Source organism: Pipistrellus kuhlii, unplaced genomic scaffold (assembly GCF_014108245.1).
Source record: "Pipistrellus kuhlii isolate mPipKuh1 unplaced genomic scaffold, mPipKuh1.p scaffold_m20_p_41, whole genome shotgun sequence".
NCBI classification, from domain to species: domain Eukaryota; kingdom Metazoa; phylum Chordata; class Mammalia; order Chiroptera; family Vespertilionidae; genus Pipistrellus; species Pipistrellus kuhlii.
The window spans coordinates 1,981,383-2,005,167 of record NW_023425542.1 but is presented as its reverse complement, the minus strand read 5'-3'; the positions used below and the strand labels follow the sequence as shown (position 1 = coordinate 2,005,167).

Below are 23,785 nucleotides of genomic sequence, written 5' to 3'. Positions count from 1 at the left end.
CTAGTTGCCCCTGCACACCTGTTTTGTGTGTCCGCTTGATTTGGGCTCTCAAGTGCCACCCCACAGCCTCGCCTCTACTATTGCCTAAATATTTGACTTCCTACATTTACAGAAACCATCGAGCGCCTCTCCTCTCTTCCTTCACAGCAGTGGTTGTTTTACGTGCAGCCCTGCACCAGCAGCAGCATCTGCTCAGCATTTGTGGGAATGCAGATTCTGGGGCCCACTCCTGACCTGCTGCATCAGAAACTGGGGTGGGGCACAGCAGTGTGTTCCCCTTGCTGTCCAGGTGATTCTGATGTGCTAACCTTTGAGAACCACTGGCTCAGCAGGTCCAGTCAAGGCTCTTCTCATAGGACACTCGCAGTTAAGGCGTATTAGCTATTTAATTCGTAGGTTATATTATAGCTATTGACTAATTTGTATATCTTCACAGTTACCATTTATTCAACACCTACTCTGTGGGGGGCACTAAACTAGGTGCTATCACATAGGCCATCTCACCCTCACAAACCCTGTGCAGAGCGGGCGGTGGCGGTTCCCACTTTATACAGCTGAGCGAGGGCAGGCTCTGAGGGATGAAGGGCTGCCGGGGCTGCACAGCTGGCAGCGTCCTCTCTGGCATCCCACTCTGCCTTTCGGTGGACCTTTGTTCCTAAGAGTACGTGTGAATATGTGACTGTCATGTGGTCGCAGAACAAGTGATTGTAATACCCACATTTCCAGATTTCTCTCATCATAGTCTTAACCCCATCCACTGAGTAGCAACCTTTCAGCTTTTTTTAGAAATAAAAACACAGGCTGTTTTTTTCTTAATATTCATTTATTTACAGTATGTCTGAGAAGTGGGGGTAAAGGAGGCTTTGATATCATAGACCAGCCTCCACATTCTCACGTAGCCATCATGTTCTATGTGCTGTTCAGTGTATTTGTCTCAGAAATTAACTTGTATTTCCATCGAGATGTACATTGGTATACTAGACAGATCTGGCCTCTGAACTTTTACAACTTAAGAAATTATACTACATTGAGTTTAGTAAAGTCTTAAGTGGTTGGAAAAAGTTACTTTGCTGGCTCTGCCTGCCTGAGTCCAGCTGAGTGGTGAGAGTGCAGTGACACAGCAGCCGATTGCAGCCTGCTTTGGCCCTGGGGACAGGGTCATTTCTGACGAGGAGAGCGGGCTGGCGTTTAGGCTCCAGCTGCTTCCTCTCTTTGACCTTCCCCCCTTCTCACTCAGATGTCCCCCATACATTTATATTCACAGGTTTTTGGACAGGCAACTAGATAGAAAAATACACTTTTTAAAAAGTGCCTGCAAGGAATCAAATGTTTGTTTTCATGCTCACCTACTGTACTTCTTGGTTTGAATGCATTTAACAAATGTAAATTAATCTTATTGACTTCACAATTATAATGTTTAATACATAGCACTTTGTGTTCAAATCACCTTACACATTTAACTCCTTAATCTTTAATCATTGTTTGTTAGAACTGTTTATTAATGTAGTGCCCCTTTTCTGTGGGGTTATGCTCCAACGTCCTCAGTGGATGCCTGAAACTGCACATAGTACCAAACCCTACATTTGCTGTGCTTGTTCCTGTGCATACACATGGTACATTCATTTATCAATTAGGCCCAGTAAGAGGTTAACCACAATAACTAATAATAAAACAGAACAACTGTAACCAATAGGCTGCAGTAAAACTTATGTAAAAGTGGTGTCGTTATGCTGGACAAAGGGATGAATCACGGGACCGTGCGGGATGGCATGAGATTCCATCACACTCAGAACGGCACGCATTTTAAAACCTGTGAATTATTTATTTCTGGAAGTTCCATGTGATATTTTTGGACTATGGTTGAATGTGGATAACTGAAGCTGCAAAACTAAAACTACCAATAAGGGGGGGGGGTGGCTACTATATTCTTATTTTTCCATTTTGTGGAAACGGTAGTGTGGAAAGGCAAGAAACTCATCAGGCTCACAGGGCTGGGAATGGCAAAAACTGAATGATTGGTGCTCCTAACCACACCTTAAAGTGTAATGTAGGTTTTCAACGGAAGTTTTCTCTGAAGTTTACTTTTGAAATGGTACACTAGTCAGTGTTTTTGTTCTCCTGGATTAGGGTCTGCGGGGAGGATGGGATTGAATGTGAATTCACACAAATAATTCAGGGCCTTCAGAAATGCTTGCCAGGGCCTCGGGCTGAAAGAGCTGTGAGAGTGGGCTTTAGCCTTAGTTGCTCAGGAACTTTGAGTTATCAGGCAGCAAGCACCTGCCTTCTCCCTGCTGTTCTGCCTGCAGCCTCAGCCTAGAGTAGCTGCCGGCAGCTAGAACACACCTGTGAACTTTGTGCCAACTAGATGAGTGTCCTTTGGTTTATGCTAAGCTTAATGAGCTTTGCAAGGTTTTCTGTACTTTTAATGTAATTTCAAGTTTTGAGAACTGGTTGTTGTTGTTGATATAGAAAGGAAAGGAGGAGATAGAGGGCTTTGAGTTCAGCTACAAGAGTGCTTTTCCTGAGTTTACTGGGTGTGGTGCACTTAATAGGGAGTAAGACAAGAGCTCCAAGTTTAGTTGCAACGTGAATTGATTGGCTGATTTGGGGCAATTTACTTATTTGGTCTTAAATTGCAGCATCTTGAGAGCAAATGTGCCTGTGTTTTTTTTTTTTTTTTTTTTTTTTATTTCTCTCCAGCTCTGTTTGTCCTCTGATTCCATGAATGTAGACTATTGTATATAGCACATGTGTCAAACACAAGGCCCGCGGGCCAAATCCGTCCCGCCAGGCCTTGCAATGTGGCCCACACGGCGCTGTCATCACTGCACTCTGCTGCGTTTCCATCACAATGACAGTTTATGACTGCTCAGTAAACCATTCGGCCCACGAGTTAGGCTGGATTTTAGATTTTGGCCCCTTCTCTGATTGAGTTCGACACCCCTAGTATATAGAGATATATCACATAGTTGCTTACACTGGGAAATAGTTGCTTCTTCTGTCCACTTCTTTGTGAATAGCTTTATATTTAACTTTTTAAGTTGGGTGCAAGTGTTTAATTGTGTATATTTTATTACATGAGATAATGAGTGATAAGTGCTTAGAGTGAAGCACTTGTTGCCAAGAGTTAACTTTCACGTTATGGTTGATTTCAGCCTTCACTGTGGAGCTTCTCATTCAGTGCCAAGCTGGTGGCCTGCTAACCTACATTTAAAATACAGTTTGTCCCAGCTGAGGCTCTAAATATAATTCCATCCCCATTGAGCTCAATATTTTTATTTCAGGCCTCAAGATTTTAACGTTATATGCTAAAATATTACTGAATGCAGAAAAACAAATTCCACCGTGCAACCCTTTTAGCTATTTTTTTCTGGACCGAGGATAATGTAAGATTAAGTTTTCCTATGATTTCTAGAAAAGCATGGGATTGATGATAAATTCTCAGTTCAATTCTTGTGAGAAAGATGTGGATTCAATTTTACTAGTAAACCTGCATTAGAGGCAGATTGGGAGGCAAACTTGAAACGGATTGGATTTCTCATAGAAAAAGTTATCTCTTCTTGCCACTGTAGCATATTAGGAGCACACGGTGAAAGCTTCTCACACTGGAGTACTATTTGAAGAGTGAAACAATAGAACCAGCCATGGTCTTATCTGTCTGTCCTTTCTAGTCTCATTGAGTGACATCACTGGTGCACAGAAACTTTCATAACCAACTCCAGTGGTCCTAATCATGTGAAACTTAAGATGGAATAAAGCATCACCATCCCACTCACCCATTTACTTGATGAAACAGTAAGCTCCTTTTATGGTGAATTTTGCTGTTCACTAGCCACATGTTTTCCTGTGATCCTGTGCTAGGCCATGGCATGCTTTAAAACTATTAGAATAATTTTGAATTAGTTTCAGTAGTGTTTTTGGACTGTTCTTTTCTCCTTTTCTATTTAAAAATATTACACAAGTAATAACTAATTATTGAAATTCAGTTAGAAATTAAGATAAGCACACATTGAAAATGGCATAACAAACTTCCATATACCTGTCTCCTGACGTTGCCATTTGCCTCAAGCCCACTATTACCTCACCCTTACAGTGGAGCAAATCCCAAACATCATATATCTCTGTATTTTTTCTATATGCATGAACTAGTTTTGGGAAAAAGCACTACATATGTAAAAATTTTACGTTTGAACAGTCTGTTTTTTTTGACAGATTCATAAATATTCTTTATAGTTGGTCTCTTGATTTAAAAGGGTCTTTTTATTAACTTGTTTTGCTTTATTCTACAAGACATTGAAAATAACCATATACTGTTATTTTTAATAATATGATTCAACCCTGGCTAGTTTGGCTCGATGGATACGTGTCAGCCTGTGGACTGAAGGGTCCCAGGTTCGATTTTGGTCAAGGGCACATGCCTGGGTTGTGGGCTTGGTCCAATGTGTAGGAGGCAGCCAATCAATGATTCCCTCTCATCCTTGATGTTTCTGCTTCTTTCTCCCCCTTCCTCTCTGAAATAAAAATATATATTTAAAAAATAATATTATTACAGTTGAATAATTTTTCTTTGAGATTCTTTTTATAGAATCCCATTTTTGTTGCATTTTTCATTTAATAATATAGTAAATAATATAGTAAAATAAATAAATAATCTTCACTTAAATGGTTACATGATATATTCACCCATTTCCTTCTTGAAACACATAGGATGTTAATAATGTTTTGTTATAAACAGAGCTGAGTTGATTGTCATTGTATGTGTGTTTACTCATTAAAAATGTTTAACATTGCCTGACTGGCATGGCTCAGTGGTTGAGTGTCGACCCATGAGTCAGAAGGTCATGGTTTGATTCCGGGTCAGGGCACGTGCCTGGGTTGTGGGCTTGATCCCCAATAGGGGGTGTGCAGGAGGCAGCCAATCAGTGATTCTCTCTCACCATTGATGTTTCTATTTCTCCCTCTCCCTCTCTGAAATCAATAAAAAAATATATATTTTTTAAAAAGCATTTAACATTTAAGCCGAAGCTGGTTTGGCTCAGTGGTAGAGCGTCGGTCTGCAGACTGAAGGGTCCTAGGTTCGATTTCCGGCAAGGGCATGTGCGTTGGTTGCGGGCACATCCCTGGTAGGGGGTGTGCAAGAGGCAGCTGGTCGATGTTTCTCTCTCATCGACGTTTCTAGCTCTCTATCCCTCTCCCTTCCTCTCTGTAAAAAATCAATAAAATATATTTAAAAAAAAAACATAAAAAAAAAGCATTTAACGTTTAAGATAGGAAACAAACAGGGATGTTTCTAAGTTTAAAGCTCCATTAATTTTTCACAAAGTAGAATCAGAGTAAGAAACAGCATTCCTGCCGCCCAGAGCCTCCCCCGTGGCTGTTTCCTCACACTCCTCAGGGGTGACCACTGTCCTCCACTTCCAGCATCGCCGACTGGTTTGACTGATTTCCGAATTCTATATAAATAACATTATTTAGTAAATGCTTCTCAAGATTGTGTTTGAGACCCTTCTGTGTTCTGTTCTCAGTGCCTTACCCCATGAGTAATAGTCCCTGTATAGCTGCTGTAGATGGACGTTTGTGTTGGGCCAGTTTTTAGCTATTACAAGTAGTTCACACATGTGAGAAATGTCTTCTAAAGCTAGGAGTTGGATTTATGTCTGAGGAAAGGAGGCTTTTGCTGAATGTTGCCAGATTGTCCTGCATAAAGGCTGTGCCAGTTTACACTCCCATGGGAGTTAGGTGAGGCCTGCTCCTCCACATTCTTGTCTGTGCCCGTCTTACTGGTCCACGTTTTGAAACTGCTATTGCGTTACTAGGGCTATACCAGTGCCTGATGCATTTCAGGTGCCTAAAAGAGCTTTTTAAATCTCCTGGGGGGAAAAACAGATATTTAAGTGGCTCTTCCTGTGGCGGCCTATAAAGCAGTTATGCCCTAAAAAATGCTGAGAAGTTCCAGTGGAGCTATAAGATTTAAGATGAAGGAGAAATCAAAGCTTTCATCCTAGAAGTACTTGGGATGGGTCAGCTCTCTGTGACTCTCATTGCTTTGAGGCTACTTTCTTCAGCTGAGGCCTGGCTGGACCGGACTATTTGAATTACAGAAGCCAAAGTCAATGTTTAGGTCACTGTTTTAGTGGCTGATCTCTCTTCATTGTATAAGACAGGTTTTATGTTCTCGCTGCCTCTCTTGCTTCCTGTTGAAAATACAGCAATGCACAGGTTCCAAAATACTGTCTTTGATGTAAAATTACTGGTACACATTGGTGTCATTTTTTTTTCTTCCAGATTTAAAATTTAAAAAAAAAAATTGATTTTTTTTTTTTTACAGAGAGGTAGAGAGAGGGTTAGAGAGTTAGAAACATCGATGAGAGAGAATCATTGATCAGCTGCCTCTTGCACACTCCCTATTGGGGATGTGCCCGCAACCAAGGTACATACCCTTGACCAGAATCGAACCCAGGACCTTTCAGTCCGCAGGCTGACGCTCTATCTACTGATCCAAACCGGTTTTGGGCTGGTGTCATTTTTTGAAACTTTGTAACGTTACAGATTTAAGTAGTTCATTGTCCCAACTGAAATTGAGAGTTTGTAAAAAAGGTAGACATAGCTTACTCTGGTTAAAAGCACAGTCCTAGGCTCCCTGGGCCTCAGCTGCTCTGTAGGATGAGGGAACAGGGCCAGGAAATGGCAGTGCCTCTACACAGTCAGGGCCATTCTCACTTCAAATGGGAGCTCCTCTGCTGAGGAGCTTATATTACTGAGCAACTTGAGTCAGAAAAATTTAAAATCAGCTCTGTGCTGTGTCCAACACTGTAAGCTTGTGAACCGTCTAAATGTAGGAACACAGAGTATGGTCCTTAAGCAGCATTTGGGCACTGCTCACTGCCTTGAGTGGCCTTAGTTGCCCAGTGCTGTCACACCACCGTTAGAAAGTTGTAGAATTCCCCACCCCACCCCTTTCATGGGAACTTTAAAAAATTACTCTCTAAGAATATCACATGAGTGTCTTTTGCAGAAGTGAAAGTATCTTGCCTTTTCTTCCATTTGAAAGGTGATGTTCCCTTAAGAATAGGAATGAATATTTTTATGCATCTTTAATAGGGTTTAATAAAAAGTAGGTTATTTGAATATATCAGCATTTTAATGAGATGAGATCTGGTTTTAGGACATGTGCAAATTGAATTTATCTGGCGTTTATTCATAGTTTTGCTTTAATGAAGAAATCAGTATTTCACCCGCCTGGACGAATGAAGCATCACGCCAGCCTGGTGGCCTTTTGCCTTGATAGATTCTCCCTGGGAGTGGAGTGCAATATATGAAAATGAAGAGGGTGAAGGTGCTGCAGCTTAGCAGCTGTTTCAGTTCATTTTTTAAAAACCGACTGAGGGAAGAGGGGTAGATTTTGCATAGCTAACACTTTTAAGTGACAGGCTGCCTTGGGAAAAAATCATGAAGCCTGTTATTTTAGCTGACATTTGAGTGACAGTGCTGGGGGGGTGGGGGAGAGGGAAAGGTGCTTCCTCTGGCACCACCTGCCCCCTGCAGGTCTGCAGGGGAGCTTTCCGTAGTGAACAGCAGGCAGCTGCACAGATGGTTGCTCTGAAGACCTCACCGAACGCATTCTGCCTATTTTGTACCCATGCACCTCTTCCCCTTGTGGGATGGCGGCAGGAAGGTGGCCCCAGCACGTCACATCTCATCGTCTGCCTGGGTTCTGAGGTGGTCTCACTTTGCCCTTCTCTCTTCCTCACGGAGTCCCCTGTCCCTCTCCTCATGGCCTGGAACATGAGTGGCAGGTGTCCCAAGGCCCGAGCCTTCAGAGCATGCTGGTAAGGGGTGTGGGACGGCTGTTGTCAGGGTGGGCGATGTGTTTCTGAGGAGGGAAGTGGAGAGGGAAGCTGCTGTCCTGTTTGGGAAAATTATGTTGGAAGGAAACTTGCCTTACACCGGGGTCTGCTGTTGTCTACAGGAAATTTAGGGCTGAAAGAAATATTTGTTTCTCCTATTTCTATTTCTTTGTAGGTATTAATGAATGAGGAGAATTTTCAAAGCCTCTATGATAAGCAAAAAATCTTTATGCTTTCAGGAGACATATTAGTTCAAAAGGGGGGCTAACTTTTCTCAAGTGGCAGGCATCATACTTGGGACTTTTGCATTTTACTCCATTTTAACAAAAACAGCCCTTTGAGGTAATTGCACTGTGAAGGTAGGGCTGGACTCTGGGCCGCATGGAGCAGGGCGGGAATATTTGGTTCCCACCTCATCGGGCATGGGGCCATGGAGTCATGCGGTGATGGAATCGGAGGAGGCGGCAGCGGCGTGGTGCAGCTGGAGGAGCCAGGGCAGAGAGCAGGTGCAGGGACTCAGCAGAGCTTCCTCACAGCTGACCTGTCCCTGTCCCCATCTGTAAGACAGGCCTGGCAGGGACCGTAGGGCCCAGGGTTTTTTTAAAAAAATATACTTTATTGATTTTTTTTTACAGAGAGAAAGAGAGAGGGTTAGAGAGTTAGAAACATAGATGAGAGAGAATCATCCAGCAGCTGCCTCTTGCACACCCCCTACTGGGGATGTGCCCGCAACCAAGGTACATGCCCTTGACCGGAATCGAACCTGGGACCTTTCAGACCGCAGGCCGATGCTCTATCCACTGAGCCAAACCGGTTTCGACTCAGGTTTGTGACAGCACCAGAGGGGCGGATGCAGAGGTGCTCTGTCACCAGGCAGTGACTTCTCTGTCTGCTAAGGGCACCCACAAAGGTATGTGTTATTAGGTAGGATTTTGGTCAGCAGGAGGATCATATATTTGCTTTTATATCTGTCTGGCTGCTTGTCTCTTCTGGATTATAACACTTGACTTTTATTTCCCTCCATTTTCAGAATTGCTTAATTTCTACAGTAGATATTAAAATAAAGGTTGGATTCTTTAAATATCATTTGTGCCAGTTTTGCAGAGTTTTGCAATGTAACTGTTGAACTGAAGATGCAAAAAGATGGATTGTGCATATGGGTGTCTCACAGATTAGACTGTTTTGTTGTTGTTGTTAACCTCACTTGAGGATATTTTTCCATTGGTTTTAGATAGGAAAGGAGGGAGGGGGAAAATGAGAGAGAGAGAGAGAGGGAGGGGCACCATCTGAGAGAGAGACACATCACTTGGCTGCCTCCCATACGCATTCTCACTAGAGCTGGGGATCTTACCTGCCACCCAGGTATGTGCCCTTGACCAGGAATTGACCCTGAGACCCTTCAGTGCACAGTCTAATGCTCTAACCACTGAGAAACACCAGCCAGGGCTAGACTGGTTTTGTTTCTACGTAAAGGGCAGGTGGATTGGACACCAGAGCCTGTACCAGGCCTTACAGCTGATTGTTACCTGAGTGTTAAGTTGTTGACCTGAGTGTGAAGTGTGGGCAGTGCTGTATTTGAGAACCGCCGTTGGTATTTTTGTTATGAGAGCCAGGTTATTTTCCACTAAGTTGAAGAAAACTTCTCTTAAATAGTGCATTGAGCCTTGTTCACAGAGCGAACATCTCAGCTCTGAGCAGTCAAAGCCTCATGATTTGGAAGGTGCTGGTGTTTTCCCAGCCCCCCTCCCACATGACAAGTTAAATGCGTATGGTCCAGCCCAGGCTGTGGACTCATCCCTCTCAGGCACTAGGAAGCCCGGTCTCCCTAAGAAAGGCTGTGGAGCAGCCTGGTGATGTGGCTGCTTTTGGATCCTGAGTTCCCCGCAGGTCTCCTTTCTGAGGAGGGGAGCCCTCATGGCCCTGGGGAGTGACTTGTTTACTCCAGGCCCCAGTCCTGGTCGCCTGGGATGAGGGCAGTGACAGCGGAAAGCACGACCTGCTGGCTTTCAGATGGCACGCTGGAGCTTCGATGCAGTGGGGTCGCCCCAGCTATTTTTGACTTATCCATTCGGGCTGCCAGTGACTCAGCAGGCTCCTGACTTTGTCATTGTTTTTAAAGGAGCTGGACTTTCACAGTCCGTGGGACACAGCTAGCATGCTGCGGCTAATGAGTGTGCCACATAGTGATCAGCACTGCCGAAGGTGAAGAATGCCTCCGAGGTGAGACCAGAGGAAGTGACACTGGTGCTGCTTAAGCAGAAGCGTGTGGATGTCAGGGTGGGGAGGTGCTCTGGTGAGAGGAGGATGTGAGGGAAGGCCCAGGGTGTCAGAGCACAGGCAGCCCCGGGGGGAAGTGTGTGGAGGGGCCGCTTCAGGAAGGCTTGTAGGCACCAAGCGAGGGGGCTGGCCGAGGTTGTCATGCCTGGCAGGGCCCGGGAGGGTTTGCGGGGGGAGAGTGACCTAAGGCTTCATGAAGACGAACCTGGCAAAATGTGTGGGCAGTGAGGCGTTTGACTGAATTGGTTGTGAGCAGAAATGGGTGGGAGGAGCCTGGGGCTCAGCCAAGAAGGCAGACCTAGGGGCCTGGGGAAGACTGCCTGGTGAGGCTCCGCAGCCATCATGTGGTAGGGGTGCTGTACAGAGGGCCCACGGAGGCAACAGGCGTTTTATGCTTGGGAGAGGGGCTTTGTCCCATGTAGACCAGGTGAGCTTCTGGTCTGGGCTGAGTATTTGGCAGCTGTTAGATATGCCAGTAAAAGGACTTGTTTCTGGCAAGTTTTGTGGGACTGGTTCTCTCTGAGGTGATTCTCGGATGAGGAAGGAGAAGGTGAAATTTTGGGAAAATAAAGCCCATCTTTACTACCTAGGTTATTTGACGTGTACTTTCCAAAAAAGGTCTTTCTGAGATGCTTTCCATATCACATCCCATGCTTCTGGGTCCTCAGGTCGGTTCCCACGCAGAGGGCTCAGCACAGGCCCTCTGTGTGTTCCTGTTGGCGCCGTGGCTGGCCGACAGCCTAGGTGGGGTATGGGGTGAAGGTGTCAGCTGGAACAGGAGGGTGTCTTTTGCAGACCTTTATGGTGTTGGGAAGATAGATGCCCGGTAGTATGGTGCTAAACCAATCAAGATGACTCGGTTGGTATTGCAACAGTATGTTATAAAATGAATTCCAGGGATTTTAAGGAATAAAAAGTCCAAGAAGCTGGGCCATGTGGTTTAGTGATTGAGTGTCAACCTATGAACCAGGAGGTTGCAGTTCGATACCCAGTCAGGGCACATGCCCAGGTTGTTGGGAGGGGTATGCAGGAGACAGCTAATCAATGATTCTTTCTCACCATTGATGTTGCTATCTCTTTTTCCCTCTCCCTTCCTCTCTGAAATCAATAAAAGCATATTAAAAAACAACCTCTAAGGAAAAGAAAAGCAAGACTTTTTGTTGTTGTAATTAATCCTTACTGGAGGATATTTTTCCATTGATTTTTAGAGAGAGCAGAATGGAGGGGACAGATAGAAACATCAGTGTGTGCGAGAGACACACTACATTGCCTCCTGAATGGGCCCTGACTAGGGCCAGGGATGGAGCCTGCAACTGAAGTATGTGCCCTTGTCTGGAATCTAACCTGGTACCCTTTAGTCTGCAGGCCAACATTCTACTCACTGAGCCAAACTGGCTAGGGCGAGAAACCTGACATTTTAAACTTTGTACTTATTGATGAAGGATTTTGATACTTAGCTCTGTAGTAAGAGTTTTAAACCATCATTTAAAAATTTTCTGTGAGTTGTGAATAAGATACTAACAAATTATTTGTAATTATTAACTCCTTATGCAAAAACTAATGAGTATAATGATAAAATTTAATCTTACTGTTAAAAAAATTAAAAACAATTGCAGATTGCAGTTTCATTCATTAACAGATATTGTTATAACATACTGGGTATGGATACTCTAATGGGACTGAATAAGCAAATGTGATCTAATTCTTAAAATTGTTAAAACATTTTAATAAATTGGTTTTGGTAAAATCCATACTTACAAATTCTGATAGTTGGCAATAATTAGGATGCAGAAGCATTACAAAAATTCCAAAGTGTGTGAAACCCATTTATGCAGAATCCACCAGAAAGCTGAAAAAACAAAAGCTAAGTTTGTGGAATGATACAATGATAACTGTTTAATAAAGGAGTTCTGCTCCTTATAGGAGTTTGTATTGTAATTTTTATCATAATTATAGTGTAATTGATAACATACACATAACAATACTGTAACCACATAAGTGATCAAATACTAAATTTTGTGGAACAAATTAAGTACTTGGGAATTGAGATAAGGAGCCAGCACAAAGAATGGTGGTTGGCAAAGTGCTTGCTGAAGGTGGTGGGACTGAACCGGATAGGTAAAATTTGTGGAAACAGGGGTGAAGGAGACTATTCCAACCAAGCTCAGGCCATGTGGTGTGGGGAGCAGGTGGAGGGTGGGCAAGACCCCTGCCCTGCTCCACAGGTTCTTCAGCTATAAAATATGGGTGGTATCACTGCTGGTTGGAAGGATGCTGTGAGATTAAATGCGATGGTGAGTGCAGAGTTCCTGGTGCCTAGAAAGTGGCCCCTAGATGGAAGATAGTGTTGCTGTTGGAGAGGAAGGAGGGGCCGGACCATGGAGGGCAGGACTGCTAGGAATGGCGTCTTACTCTGAAGTGATGGGAATTAGGAAGCCATTTGACTCTAAGTAGGATGTGACCAGGATGAGTTAATGGTAGTTATCATTTGAGAGATTCTGTGTACTCTGTGCCTTCTATCCATTCTATAAAGGGATGCCAAAGGGGGCGGGGGCAGGTTGTGCTCTGAGGCTCAGGGGGAGGAAAGGGCACCTTGCACTAGGTCACCTTGCTGCCAAGAGGGAAGACAAGGCTTTAGGCCAGGCCTGCCTGGTTCCAGAGTCTGAGCTCTGTCCTTCCAGACCGCCTCCACGGGGGAAGCCACCGTGGGCTGCTGGCCCCGTGTGAAAGAGCAGCGGCTGGCTCAGGTAGTTATTACTGTTACTAAAAAGGTGTGTGAGTTCAAAGTACATATGGGCACATCTCCAGCCCCAAAAATGGAGGAGGAAGAGAAAACAGGACAGCAAAACATCAGTGGAAAGAGAGACAGAGCCTGGGACCAGAGGTGTCAGAGACCATTGTGCTGGGGTTGGCTCCAGAAACTCAGGCACCAGTGGCAGAGCCTGTTGGGAGTCTTAGAAGTATAATTTCTTTAGGCACACACCCAGCCGTTACTCGGGCTTCACAGGAATTCCTGCTGCAGGTGCATTCTGCCTAGCCAGACTCCTGCTGTGCAATAGTCTGTGAGTGCCATTGGGCTTGGGCTGGGAGGAGCCACCTCACAGAAGAGGTATCCTAAGGGCTCCTTTGCTTTGGGTCTACTTTTTTGTTTGTTTGTTGAATTATATCACCCAAGAATATATACTATATTTTTCCCCATTACTTTTTGAGAGAGTGGAAGGGTGGGGAAGAGACAGAGAGAAACATAAATGTGAGAGACATGACCAGCTGCTTCCCACACATGCCCCACCTGGGTCAGAGATTGAGCCTGCAACCGAGGTACGTGCTCTTGACTCGAATTGAACCTGCGGCCCTTCAATTTGTGGCCGACACTCCAACCACTGAGCCAAACTGGTCAGGGCTAAGTCTACTTTTGTGTCTTCTAGAACAGCAGTCACCAACTTTTCGGACCTCATAGACCACCAGTGGTCCATGGACCACCAGTTGGTGACCACTGCTCCAAAGGTTTCCCTAAACCAGCAATCACCAACCTTTCCGATTTCACTGACTACTGGTGGTCCGCAGACAGTGGTTGGTGACCACTGTTCTAGGACACTGCTTCTCCCACCAGTGTTGAAGGACCAATTTTTAAAAATTTCAGTCTATTTGGACAGATTAAAAAATTTTGTAACATAAAAAAGGGATTGCCCAGCCATTGTTTCTCAGTGGTTGAGCATCAGCCTATAAACCAGGAGGTCAAGGTTTGATTCCTGGCCAGGGCATATGCCCGTGTTGTGGGCTCGATCCCCAGTTTGTGGCATGCAGGAGGCAACTGATCAATGATTCTCTGTCATCATAGATGTTTCTATCTTTCTCCTCTCTCCCTTCTCTGAAATAAATAAAAATATAAAAAATAAGATAAAAAAGGGATTACTAAGAAAAGAAACTAACTGAAAAAGACACATAGAACGCACACTCTAATTTTTTATTATTAGATTCAACAGATACAAAATTACTCTGTCAAACTGCTGTAAAAGTTTCTAAAGCTTATTCGCAATTTCTGAATTTAATTTTGTTTGCAAACTGCTAAACTATGCATAGACTGATTCATTTTGAAAGCAGTGATCTAGGAAGAGTTTGTTAAGCAAATTAGTAAACAGTGTTTTTGGAATATTCACATGACTTAAGAGTAAAAAAAGCCTTTCAGTTGACATTTAAAATACTTGAGGTGTTTGTTCACAGATGATCTAATTACAGTGACATCTTTTCAATGAGTTACATTAAGGATAGGGTTGTAGAATAAATATGGAGTGGGCAAAAGTAGATTTACATTGTATGGAAAATATTACATAATCCTGTATAATAAAACCCTAATATGCAAATTGACCAAACGGTGGAACGACCAGTTGCTATGATGCACACTGACCACAGGGGGCAGACGCTTTACACAGGAGCTGCCCCCTGGTGGTCAGTGCACTCCCACAGAGGGAGTGCTGTTCAGCCAGAAGCTAGGCTCATGGCTGGTAAGCAAAGCTGCAGTAGTGAGACCAGGCTGAGGGATTCCGCCCTCCCCCCGACCCTGCCGTGAGTGCACGAATTTTGTCCACCGGGCCTCTAGCCTACACTAATAAAAGAGAAACATGCAAATTGACCGTATCTCCGCTATGCCTACCAGCCATGCCCACGAGCCAACCAGGAGGGACTTTGCAAATTAACCCAACCAAGATGTCTGTGGCCACGGAGCAAGCAGGAGGCTTGCCCCCCCCGAGATGGAGGAAGCCAAGCTTCTTGGTGGGCCCTGGACTCTGCTCAAGGCTACAAAATTTCAATTATAGGAGATAAATAAACCCCAACAAAAATGACAGTGGCTACAGAGCTGGAGAGAGCAGGAGGCTTGGGTTGCCCAAGGTGATGGAGGAAGTCAAGCTTCCTGGCCAGCCCTGGCCTCTGCTCAAGGCTACAAAGTTTCAATTATAGAAGATAAATAAATCCCAGATACCAGGCCTCCACCAGGGTCGCCAGGGGGCATGGCCGGCATGTAAACCAACACAGGCCCCTTGCCCAGGCTTCCCCATGCCCCAAAGGAACCCCCACCCTGATCTGGGAAGCCCTTCAGGGCAAACCAGGTGGCCCCCACCCTTTCACCAGGCTTCTATCCTATCTAATAAAAGAGTAATATGCAGATTGACCATCACTCCAAACACACAAGGTCAAGATAGTTGCCCTCATATGGTCAAAGATCCTGCCCCCATGTGGACACAAGATGACCACCACAAGATGGCCAGTAGAGGAGGGCAGTTGGGGACAATCAAGCCTGCAGGGGAGTGCAGTTAGGGGTGATCAGGCTGGCAGAGGAGGGAAGTTGGGGCCAAACAGGCTGGCAGGGGGGCAGTTAGACATCAGTCAGGCTGGCGGGGCATTGGTTAGGGGGTGATCAGGCTAGCAGGCAGAAGCAGTTAGGGGCAATCAGGAAGGCAGGCAGGCCAGCAGTTGGGAGCCAGCAGTCTTGGATTGTGAGAGGGAGATCTGACTGCCCTAAATGGGCAGTGGGACGTCCCTTGAGGGGTCTCAGATTGGAGAGGGTGCAGGCTGGGCTGAAGGACACCCCCATTTCCCCCCATGCATTAATTTTATGCACTGGGCCTCTAGTTAATAAATGATAAGCTAAACTTTTGTGTACTCACAATTGTAAACCTACTTTTGCCAACCCCTGTGAGCCAAAGAACTGAAGCTAGTGTGGTTATTATAAGGGATCCATAGGTTTAAATTAGTTGCAATACTTGTAAAAATGGGTTCTTTTACTTTCTCTGTTGTTTCTGAGAGCCATTGTACATTCTTTTGCTCATTTCATTAGTTAGTATGTTTATTAATTTTTGGCTTGCCTTTGAATTTATTTTTATATTTTAGTGTATGATATTAGATATATCCTTTTAGGGGAGAGGCTCCCTAAGCAAACATTTATTGACAAATTTTCAGAGTTATGTATACTGACGTAGAGATCCTGTAATAATTTAATTAGTTTACATTTTGAATTTGAGTTTTGTCTCTAGCTACCTGAGCACCCAGAGTACTCTTACCACTCAGGGCTAGGCTTCCAAATGCTCAGGTTCTGAGTTTGCTCAAAGATGGCTGTGATTTTGAGGTTCTCTCTCATTCTCATTATTTAATTTGGTATCTGAAAAGTCAAACTCGAGAATGTTCGGTAGAGTGCACAGGCCTCTTTGGAAGGAGGATATCTTCAGAAACTACACAGGGCAGGGGTGATTGGTAGAGAGATGTGTGCCCCAGAGCAGTGGTCGGCAAACTCCTTAGTCAGCAGAGCCAAATATCAACAGTACAAAGATTGAAATTTCTTTTGAGAACTGTATTTTTTAAACTTAAACTTCTTCTAATGCCACTTCTTCAAAATAGACTCACCCAGGCTGAAAACCAACTTCTGCACATGGGCCATGAAATTTCCAATCGCACTGTACTTGCACACCCACACGTGGTATTTTGTGGAAGAGCCACACTCAAGGGGCCAAAGAGCCACATGTGGCTCGCAAGCCGCAGTTTGCCGACCACTGCCCCAGAGCAATGCACAGGCCCCAGTGTTATTTAAGGTCGCAGTCAGCAGCGTAGTTGTCTCCACCTGTGGTTTTCGAACAAGAGTGGGAGGAGTGTGTTTCCTCTGTGTCAGCCAGAACGGCCAGCGCATTGGGTTGCACAGGACATTGCTCATGTAGAAGAGAACCTGCCTTAAAGGAGGGAGGCACATTGAAAAGTCACGTTTAGCCCAAGTCAGAGTCATTTGCCTTTATCTTTAGGGTGTGTGACTGTGTTTTCTCCCTGTCTCCTTTATGGTCAACAGACCTGAGTTCCAAATCCAGTCCTGCCACGTACTAGGTAGGTATGGTGACCTTGACTGAGTTATTTAACTTCCAAAAACTTGTTTTCTCATTTGTAAAGCGAGGGAATCTTGTCTACTTAGAAGGATCATTATTAGAAAGAAGGATGATGCATGTACTGCACTTGAGTGAGTATGGGCTCCATGGGGGAAAGGTACCTGACAGTGAAGGTGGGGGAAGGATGGGACCTAGTAAGGACTGCCTGCTTACAGCAGTGGTTCTCAAACCAGAGTGGAGCCTCGTCGGGATCACTCAGTGCCTTTAAATGCAGTTCTGGGCCCACCTCGTGTCTGGTCATTTGATCTGGGTGGACTGAGAACTGGCATTGTGAGTGTTCAGGTGCTGCCACTGCCCTGCTGGTCCGGGGACCACACTGTGAGAACATGGTGACTCACCCATGTGCATGGCGGGGCTATAGATACATCTCAAAGCTGAGCTTTCATGTGGTTAGAGGCGCTGTTAGAAAATGCTTGAATGCATTTTGCAGATACTGAATTTAATATCTCAAGGATTTTCCTGAAGTCCAGGAGTCTTAGTTAAATATATTTGAAGAAGAATAAGTTGTGAAAGTAACAGTTATAAGCATTTTATTGGTAGTCTAACAATGTCAAATTGGCTAAGGTACGCGAAAGTGCTTTGATAAAATGCTAAAATCTGAAAAAGTATTTTAAATACCTTTGTTTTTAAGATTGAACATCATAGTGCAGTATAAAGTAGTATAACTTAGATTTCTCATCTCAATGTGCTGTTTACCGTATGTATTTTTCTCTTTCTCCTCCAGGCTGCTGACTTGAGTAAACCAATAGATAAAAGGATATACAAAGGAACACAGCCTACTTGTCATGACTTCAACCACCTAACAGCCACAGCAGAAAGTGTCTCTCTCCTAGTGGGCTTTTCTGCAGGCCAAGTCCAGCTTATAGACCCAATCAAAAAAGAAACTAGCAAACTATTTAATGAGGAAGTAAGTAGTACCCTGTCTTAGCTGTTAAGAATCCCTTTAAGAATGTATATGTCCTTACCAAGGGGAGTGGGCCTTATTTTACACTTTTGAGCTAAGCCCATTTCTCTTTCTCTCAGTCCTACCTAGTCTCATCCAAGTTTAAATGTGGTGAATGAACTTGTTGATTTTTGCCTGTGCTTCCCTGGGGTAACGGTTTTGTGTGTGTTTTTGTGGAGCATGCTCAGGTGTCTATAGCAGGTGTTTTAAAACTCTGTTAAAATGGAGATGGGGTAAGACTGTGACTTAATTTTTATAATTTAAATAAGAAAATGTAGAATTCTAGACCTTGTTTGCATCACCAGGAATTTTCGTGCAGACCAAGGAACTTGATGACATTTTGCTAGGCAGCTTACATGGTACTGAAAGCTTTTGTATGTATGTGTGACAGGCCTTTGGCTAAGGAGCAATTCTTTTGCTCTTGAAAATATTTGCTGTTAAGTCACCTTTGACACAGTTAGAAATCCTGGCACTTAAAATTGGATCACACGACAGAGCTTTTGCCAGTGTTGTAGTATGTACTGGGGTTTCTAGTTTCTTCAGTTTCATTCTGGAAGAAGCCGAGATATCTGAGCTGTCTGTTCAGGAACACATCAAGACTGTGAAATGTGGCAGTTAGAAGTTGCCAAATAGGTTATGTCTGTGAAAACTGTTGGAGTGGCTTTTTGGCCCCAAGAATTGAGATGTTCTTCTCTCCTGTATTTCCTATGACTCTCCTAGCCTGTGGGAAAGATAGCGTAGGTTGGCCAACTTACCAGTTCTGGGTTCTTCTCTGTGTGTGACCTCAGTGCTGATCTGACAGGGTCAGGTCGAGAGGGAACCCTCAGGAAGGACATGTGGTCTCCCACTGACACATGATTTTTAAAAATATATATTTTTATTGATTTGAGAGAGAGAGGGGAAAGGAGAGGGGTAGAGATACAGAAGCATCGATGAGAGAGAAATATTGATTGGCTGCCCACAACCCGGGCATGTGCCCTGAACTGACTGGGAATTGAACCAGTGACATTTTGGTACATGGGTCAATGCTCAACCACTGAGCCACACTGGCCAGGCACTAATGCATGATTTTAACGCCTTTAATTTGGAACAGAAGAAATAATTTTGTTTGGGGGGAATTTTCAACTTAACACATTGCAGTTAAAATTCTGATTCTTTTGCAGTCATTACGGTACAAGTTGCTCCTGGGTGGCTTTGCCAGTGGTCTTGGTGAACTCTTTTGAACCATGCCATCTCATCTTCTAGTTTCATCTGGGTTGACTGGAAACAAAACTTGCCATCTGTAGAGAAAAGTATTTTAAGTCCATTTTCTATGAACAAAACTTAAGCAGAAAATTATTCTATTTACCTAGATATTTTACTAATATCATCTGAGGAAGTGATTTCTAAGTTAGTTGATACTTAACTTTTTTGGTGAGGGAGAGTGGACACAAAACCACCCTTCTCTGCTCTGTCAGTAGAAATCGTGAGGATTTGTTTGCGTGGAGATAGGAGCGTGTTACTGAGCGGAAGGAGATTGGGACCATGTAAAGCACTGTGGTAAACAAGGTCAGGAGGCTGCTCTGGCCGAGGATGGCACGGAATGCCACTTAGAGGACAAGGGTTTGTGTGTCATCACTGGGCGGGTGGAGCCAGAGACCACGGATTCCCGGAGTGCCAGCACCCTGAGAGCATGCAGACATCAGCCAGGCTTGCCCCTCACTCGGGACACCTGGAAGTTGCAGGTTAACAAGCACCTTCTTGCTCTTAGTGATCTAAGCATGAGTTACCTCATATTCTTTTTTTTCTTCTTCTAAGTTTATCTTTATTGTTGAAAGTATTATAGATGTTCCCTTTGTTCCTTTAAAATTTTTCTTTTTTTATTTCAGAGAGGAAACCAGAGGAAGAGAGAGAAACATCAGTGATGAAAGAAAATCATTGATTAGCTGCCTCTTGCACACACACACACACACCTGGCTGGCAGCGGAGGGGTGGGGGGCAATTATGGGCAACCAGGCCGGCAGGAGGGGCAGTTACGGGCAATCAGGCTGGCACGCAGAGGCAGTGAGGGACGATCAGGCTGACGGGAATGGCAATTAGAGGTGACCAGGCAGGCAGGTAGGTGAGTGATTAGGAGCCAGCAGTTCAAGATTGTGAGAGGGATGTCCGACTGCCAGTTTAGGCCCGGCAGTCGGGACATTCCCCAAGGGGTCTCAGATTGGAGAGGGTGCAGGCTGGGTTGAGGAGACCACCCCCCTCATGCATGAATTTTGTGCACTGGGCCTCTTCATATAATAGTGGTTTGGTGGTGATGAACTCCTTTAGCTTTTTCTTGTCTGTGAAATTTTTTATCTGACCTTCAGTTCTAAATGATAGCTTTGCTGGGTAGAGTAATCTTGGTTGTAGGTCCTTGCTATTCATCACTTTGAATATTTCTTGCCACTTTCTTCTGGCCTGCATCATTTCTCCTCATACTCTTTTTTACATTTTGTTTAAAAAATGGCCATTCAAAGGCATGGACTATGTGTGGTTAATGCCAACTTGGCACTTCAGCTCAAGGCTAACCTTGATTGTCCTTCACAGTGAGGAAGTTCTCTGGCCGTGCGGATGACATTTTCATCAGGTTTTGGTCGAGCTGTCTAAGAGCAAGGGTCATCAGAGGTGTGTGTCTCAGAGGAGCCAGGTGTGGGCTGGCGCAGTTGTCACGCTTTGCAGGGGATGAGAGTTAGATGGTTTGGAGCGTTTTAGATGGTCCTTCTGTCCAGAGGCATGGGCAGTTGTCCCAATGTTTCAGATAAGGAACTTGTCAAAGGGAAGGTAAGTGAATTGTCCGGATCAGGTCTATCCTGGTGATAGAGCTAGAACTAGAACTTAATTTCACAAGCTCGTACTGGTCATGGACAGTAGGGCCCACCATATATGGTTGCAGGATGGTGGGCCCTTGTCCTCCCAGGAGCGCTCAGTTTAGTAAGATGGCCAGACAGTGTACTTCGCCATGTGTTATCCCAGTGTTAGGAACACAGGACCAGTGATATGTGTAAACCCTGTTCTTCAATGTGTATCAAATATCATAAAATAAAAACAAAAGTTAGCTCGGTGCAAGAGGGCCAGGAAGGCTTCCAGACGTGACATTTGATATCTGCAGCGGAGTGAGAAAGGCCTTCAGAGCTGGAGCAAACAACTTGGCGTGTGGAGGAACAGTGCCGAGCCCAGTGTGGCCAGTCCCAGCGTGTGGGCCTCAGGGCGGCAGGAGTCCGAGCCGGGCAGATAAACTGCGGGCAGACTGAAAACGCCCTTTTGTGACATGCTAACCAATCTGGATACGACACTGGAGGCTGTGGGGGAAGCTTTGGGCTTTTACTCAAGGGAGTGACAGGATCAAATGTGTTTTTTTAGAGCTCTTGTCAGCACTTGTGGAAGGTGGATTGGAATGAAGAAAGAGAGAATGAAGGTAGCAAGACCAGTGAGGAGGCTCTAGTAACTGTCCAGGTGAGAGCTGAGGGCTTGAACTAGAGTTGTGGCCATTTTTTCATTCATTCGACAGACCTTGATTACCTACTGTGTGCCTGGCACTGGGCCTACATTGGAAGATATCTCTCTCTCTCTCTCTCTCTCTCTCTCTCTCTCTCTCTCTCTCTCTCTCTCTCTCTCTCTCTCTCTCTCTCTCTCTCTCTCTCTCACACACACACACACACACACACACACACACACACAGCAAATGGTGACTTGTGATGTAAAAGGAGACAGTGGGCCTGAGAAAGAGAAAATGGAGGCCACTGTAAATGGGGGCAGAGAACATGTCTCAGAGGTAGTGGTGTGCTTTCATCTGGGCTCACATGAGGAGGCGGCCAGTCAGTAAGGGACTGGAGGTAGAGTGCTCCTGCAGAAAGAAGGGCAGGTGGAGGCCCAGGAGTGGGGAAGAACTTGGGACCCAGACAGCTGAGAGGATGGTATACCTGGGGAGGGTGGTGCCACCTGAGGGCTTTGCCCTTTGGGGTCTGGCTCAGGTCTGCATCTTCACCTGAGCCGTGGGGTCCCAGAGAAGGGAGCAGGAGCACGAGGCAGTCTGGTGGCGGTTTTGAATATGACCCTGGCTGCTGCTTGGAAACCAAATCGGAAGGAGAGATGACCAAATTGTGGGTTCCTAGAGATCACTTTACCACCTGGATAAAAGGGAAGGAGTGGGTGCTGGGGAATGGAAGGAGAGGTCCAGTTCCATTCCGTACTTACTAAACCGAGAGGCCAGTAGGTGGTTGCATACATTCACCTGAAGCTCAAATCCAGAGGTAAAGATTTGGGAGTTGTAGCATATACATAATAATCACATTTTTGAGATTAGAAGAAAGGTCTGTGAAGAAAGTTTAGTAAGAGCAGCAACAGTGCCTGGACCAAGTCCTGATTGTACTCCGAGACTCTGGCCATCATATTATCCTGTCTCCAAAGGAGCTTTTAACACAATCAGGTTATTACTGCGAATTTGCAGACTCGGCCCGATGGCTCAGAACCTGGAGCCTGAGGCCGAGGCCTTGGGCTCAGACACCAGCCCTTCACTGACTGCTTGCTGCTATGGCTCTGTTACTGCTGCTCCTCTCATCTGGAAAAGGGTAAGGACAGGGCCCGCCTGAGGCGTGCAAGTGAGATCTAGCAGAGGGTCTGGAGAGCGAGCCCTGGTGGCTATTCAAATTTCAGGTAGAGGGGAAACTCAGAGCGATCCATTCCCAGGGGCTGGAAAGAACAGCTTCTTGGAAGGTGAGACACTGGCATTTTTGAAGGAGAAACAGCAATTTCCAGAATGAGAAGGTCGGAGCAGAGCAGCCAGGCAGAGAATCCACATGTGGGAGACTGAGGATGGAGCTGCTTATCACAACTATGGTGTCTGTCTCTCATTCTCCAGAGCACTTCTCAGCCACCATTCCACACGCGTGGTACACACACGTCCCAGTGGTGGTGATTCTGGTTATTCTGATGTTGCCTCCTTTTTGGAAGTGCCTGGAACATGCAAATACATTACGCACTTGGGTGGGGTAGATGGTATGGGATTGTAAATTTCAGAAATCCACCTAAGATTTAAGGTAGATGGAAAGCTTTATATGGCAGTCAAGTAGATCTTAAAATGTGTTTTTTCCCCCTATGAATTAAAAATTTTTTTTAAATGCCTCTAGAAACATTGGGGCCCAGAGAAGTACCAAGAAGAGGGAGACCATCACCTGTCACTCCCAGTGCTCATTGTTAACTTCATTTCTTTGTAAGACTCACAGTCACAGTATCCAGATGCCAGTGCCGTCACCTCCCAGTCTGGCCTCTGACCTGTTCAGTTCAGTTCAATTCACAGAGGCCAGTGCTGGCTGCGCCCAGGCCGTCCCGGTCACACTGGAGACCTGGCTGTGGACCAGGGCCCTCTGGAGGAAGGAAGTACCTGGTCCTTTCAGGAGTGCTGGCCTCAGATCATTGGGTCCCTGAGTAGGTTTTAGGTTTCCGTTTGTAGCACTTGTATATGTCGTGCTCTTAAAAGTGTCTGATGAGCCTCTTTTTTTTTTTTTTTTTTTTTTAAATATATTTTATTGATTATTTACAGAGAGGAAGGGAGAGAGCTAGAGGAATAGAAATGTCGATGAGAGAGAAACATCAACCAGCTGCCTCTTGCACACCCCCTACCGGGGATGTGCCCGCAACCAAGGTACATGCCCCTGACCGGAATTGAACCCGGGACCTTTCAGTCCGCAGACCAACGATCTACCACTGAGCCAAACCGGTTTCGGCTGATGAGCCCCTTTTGAGAGTATCTTGACATACCTGATAAACTCCCAGAACCTGGA

At 45.1% G+C, this 23,785-nt stretch overlaps 1 protein-coding gene across 19 annotated transcripts in view; it reads left to right on the top strand.

Annotated features, from left to right (window-relative positions):
* Positions 1-23,785, top strand: part of WDR20 (WD repeat domain 20) — a 51,483-nt gene that overhangs the window by 17,924 nt on the left and 9,774 nt on the right. For 5 of the 19 annotated variants that reach the window (XM_036411699.2, XM_036411701.2, XM_036411717.2 and 2 more), the window contains exon 2: positions 17,772-17,954. The exons of 3 other annotated variants lie outside the window; for them this stretch is intronic. In XM_036411699.2, the coding sequence (XP_036267592.1) occupies positions 17,772-17,954 (183 nt within the window). Of the gene's footprint in view, positions 1-10,044; positions 10,068-16,909; positions 16,989-17,771; positions 17,955-19,153; positions 19,784-21,365; positions 21,459-23,219; positions 23,446-23,785 lie in introns of those variants that run through there. 11 more of the 19 variants (XM_036411698.2, XM_036411714.2, XM_036411713.2 and 8 more) reach the window with 7 other exon arrangements.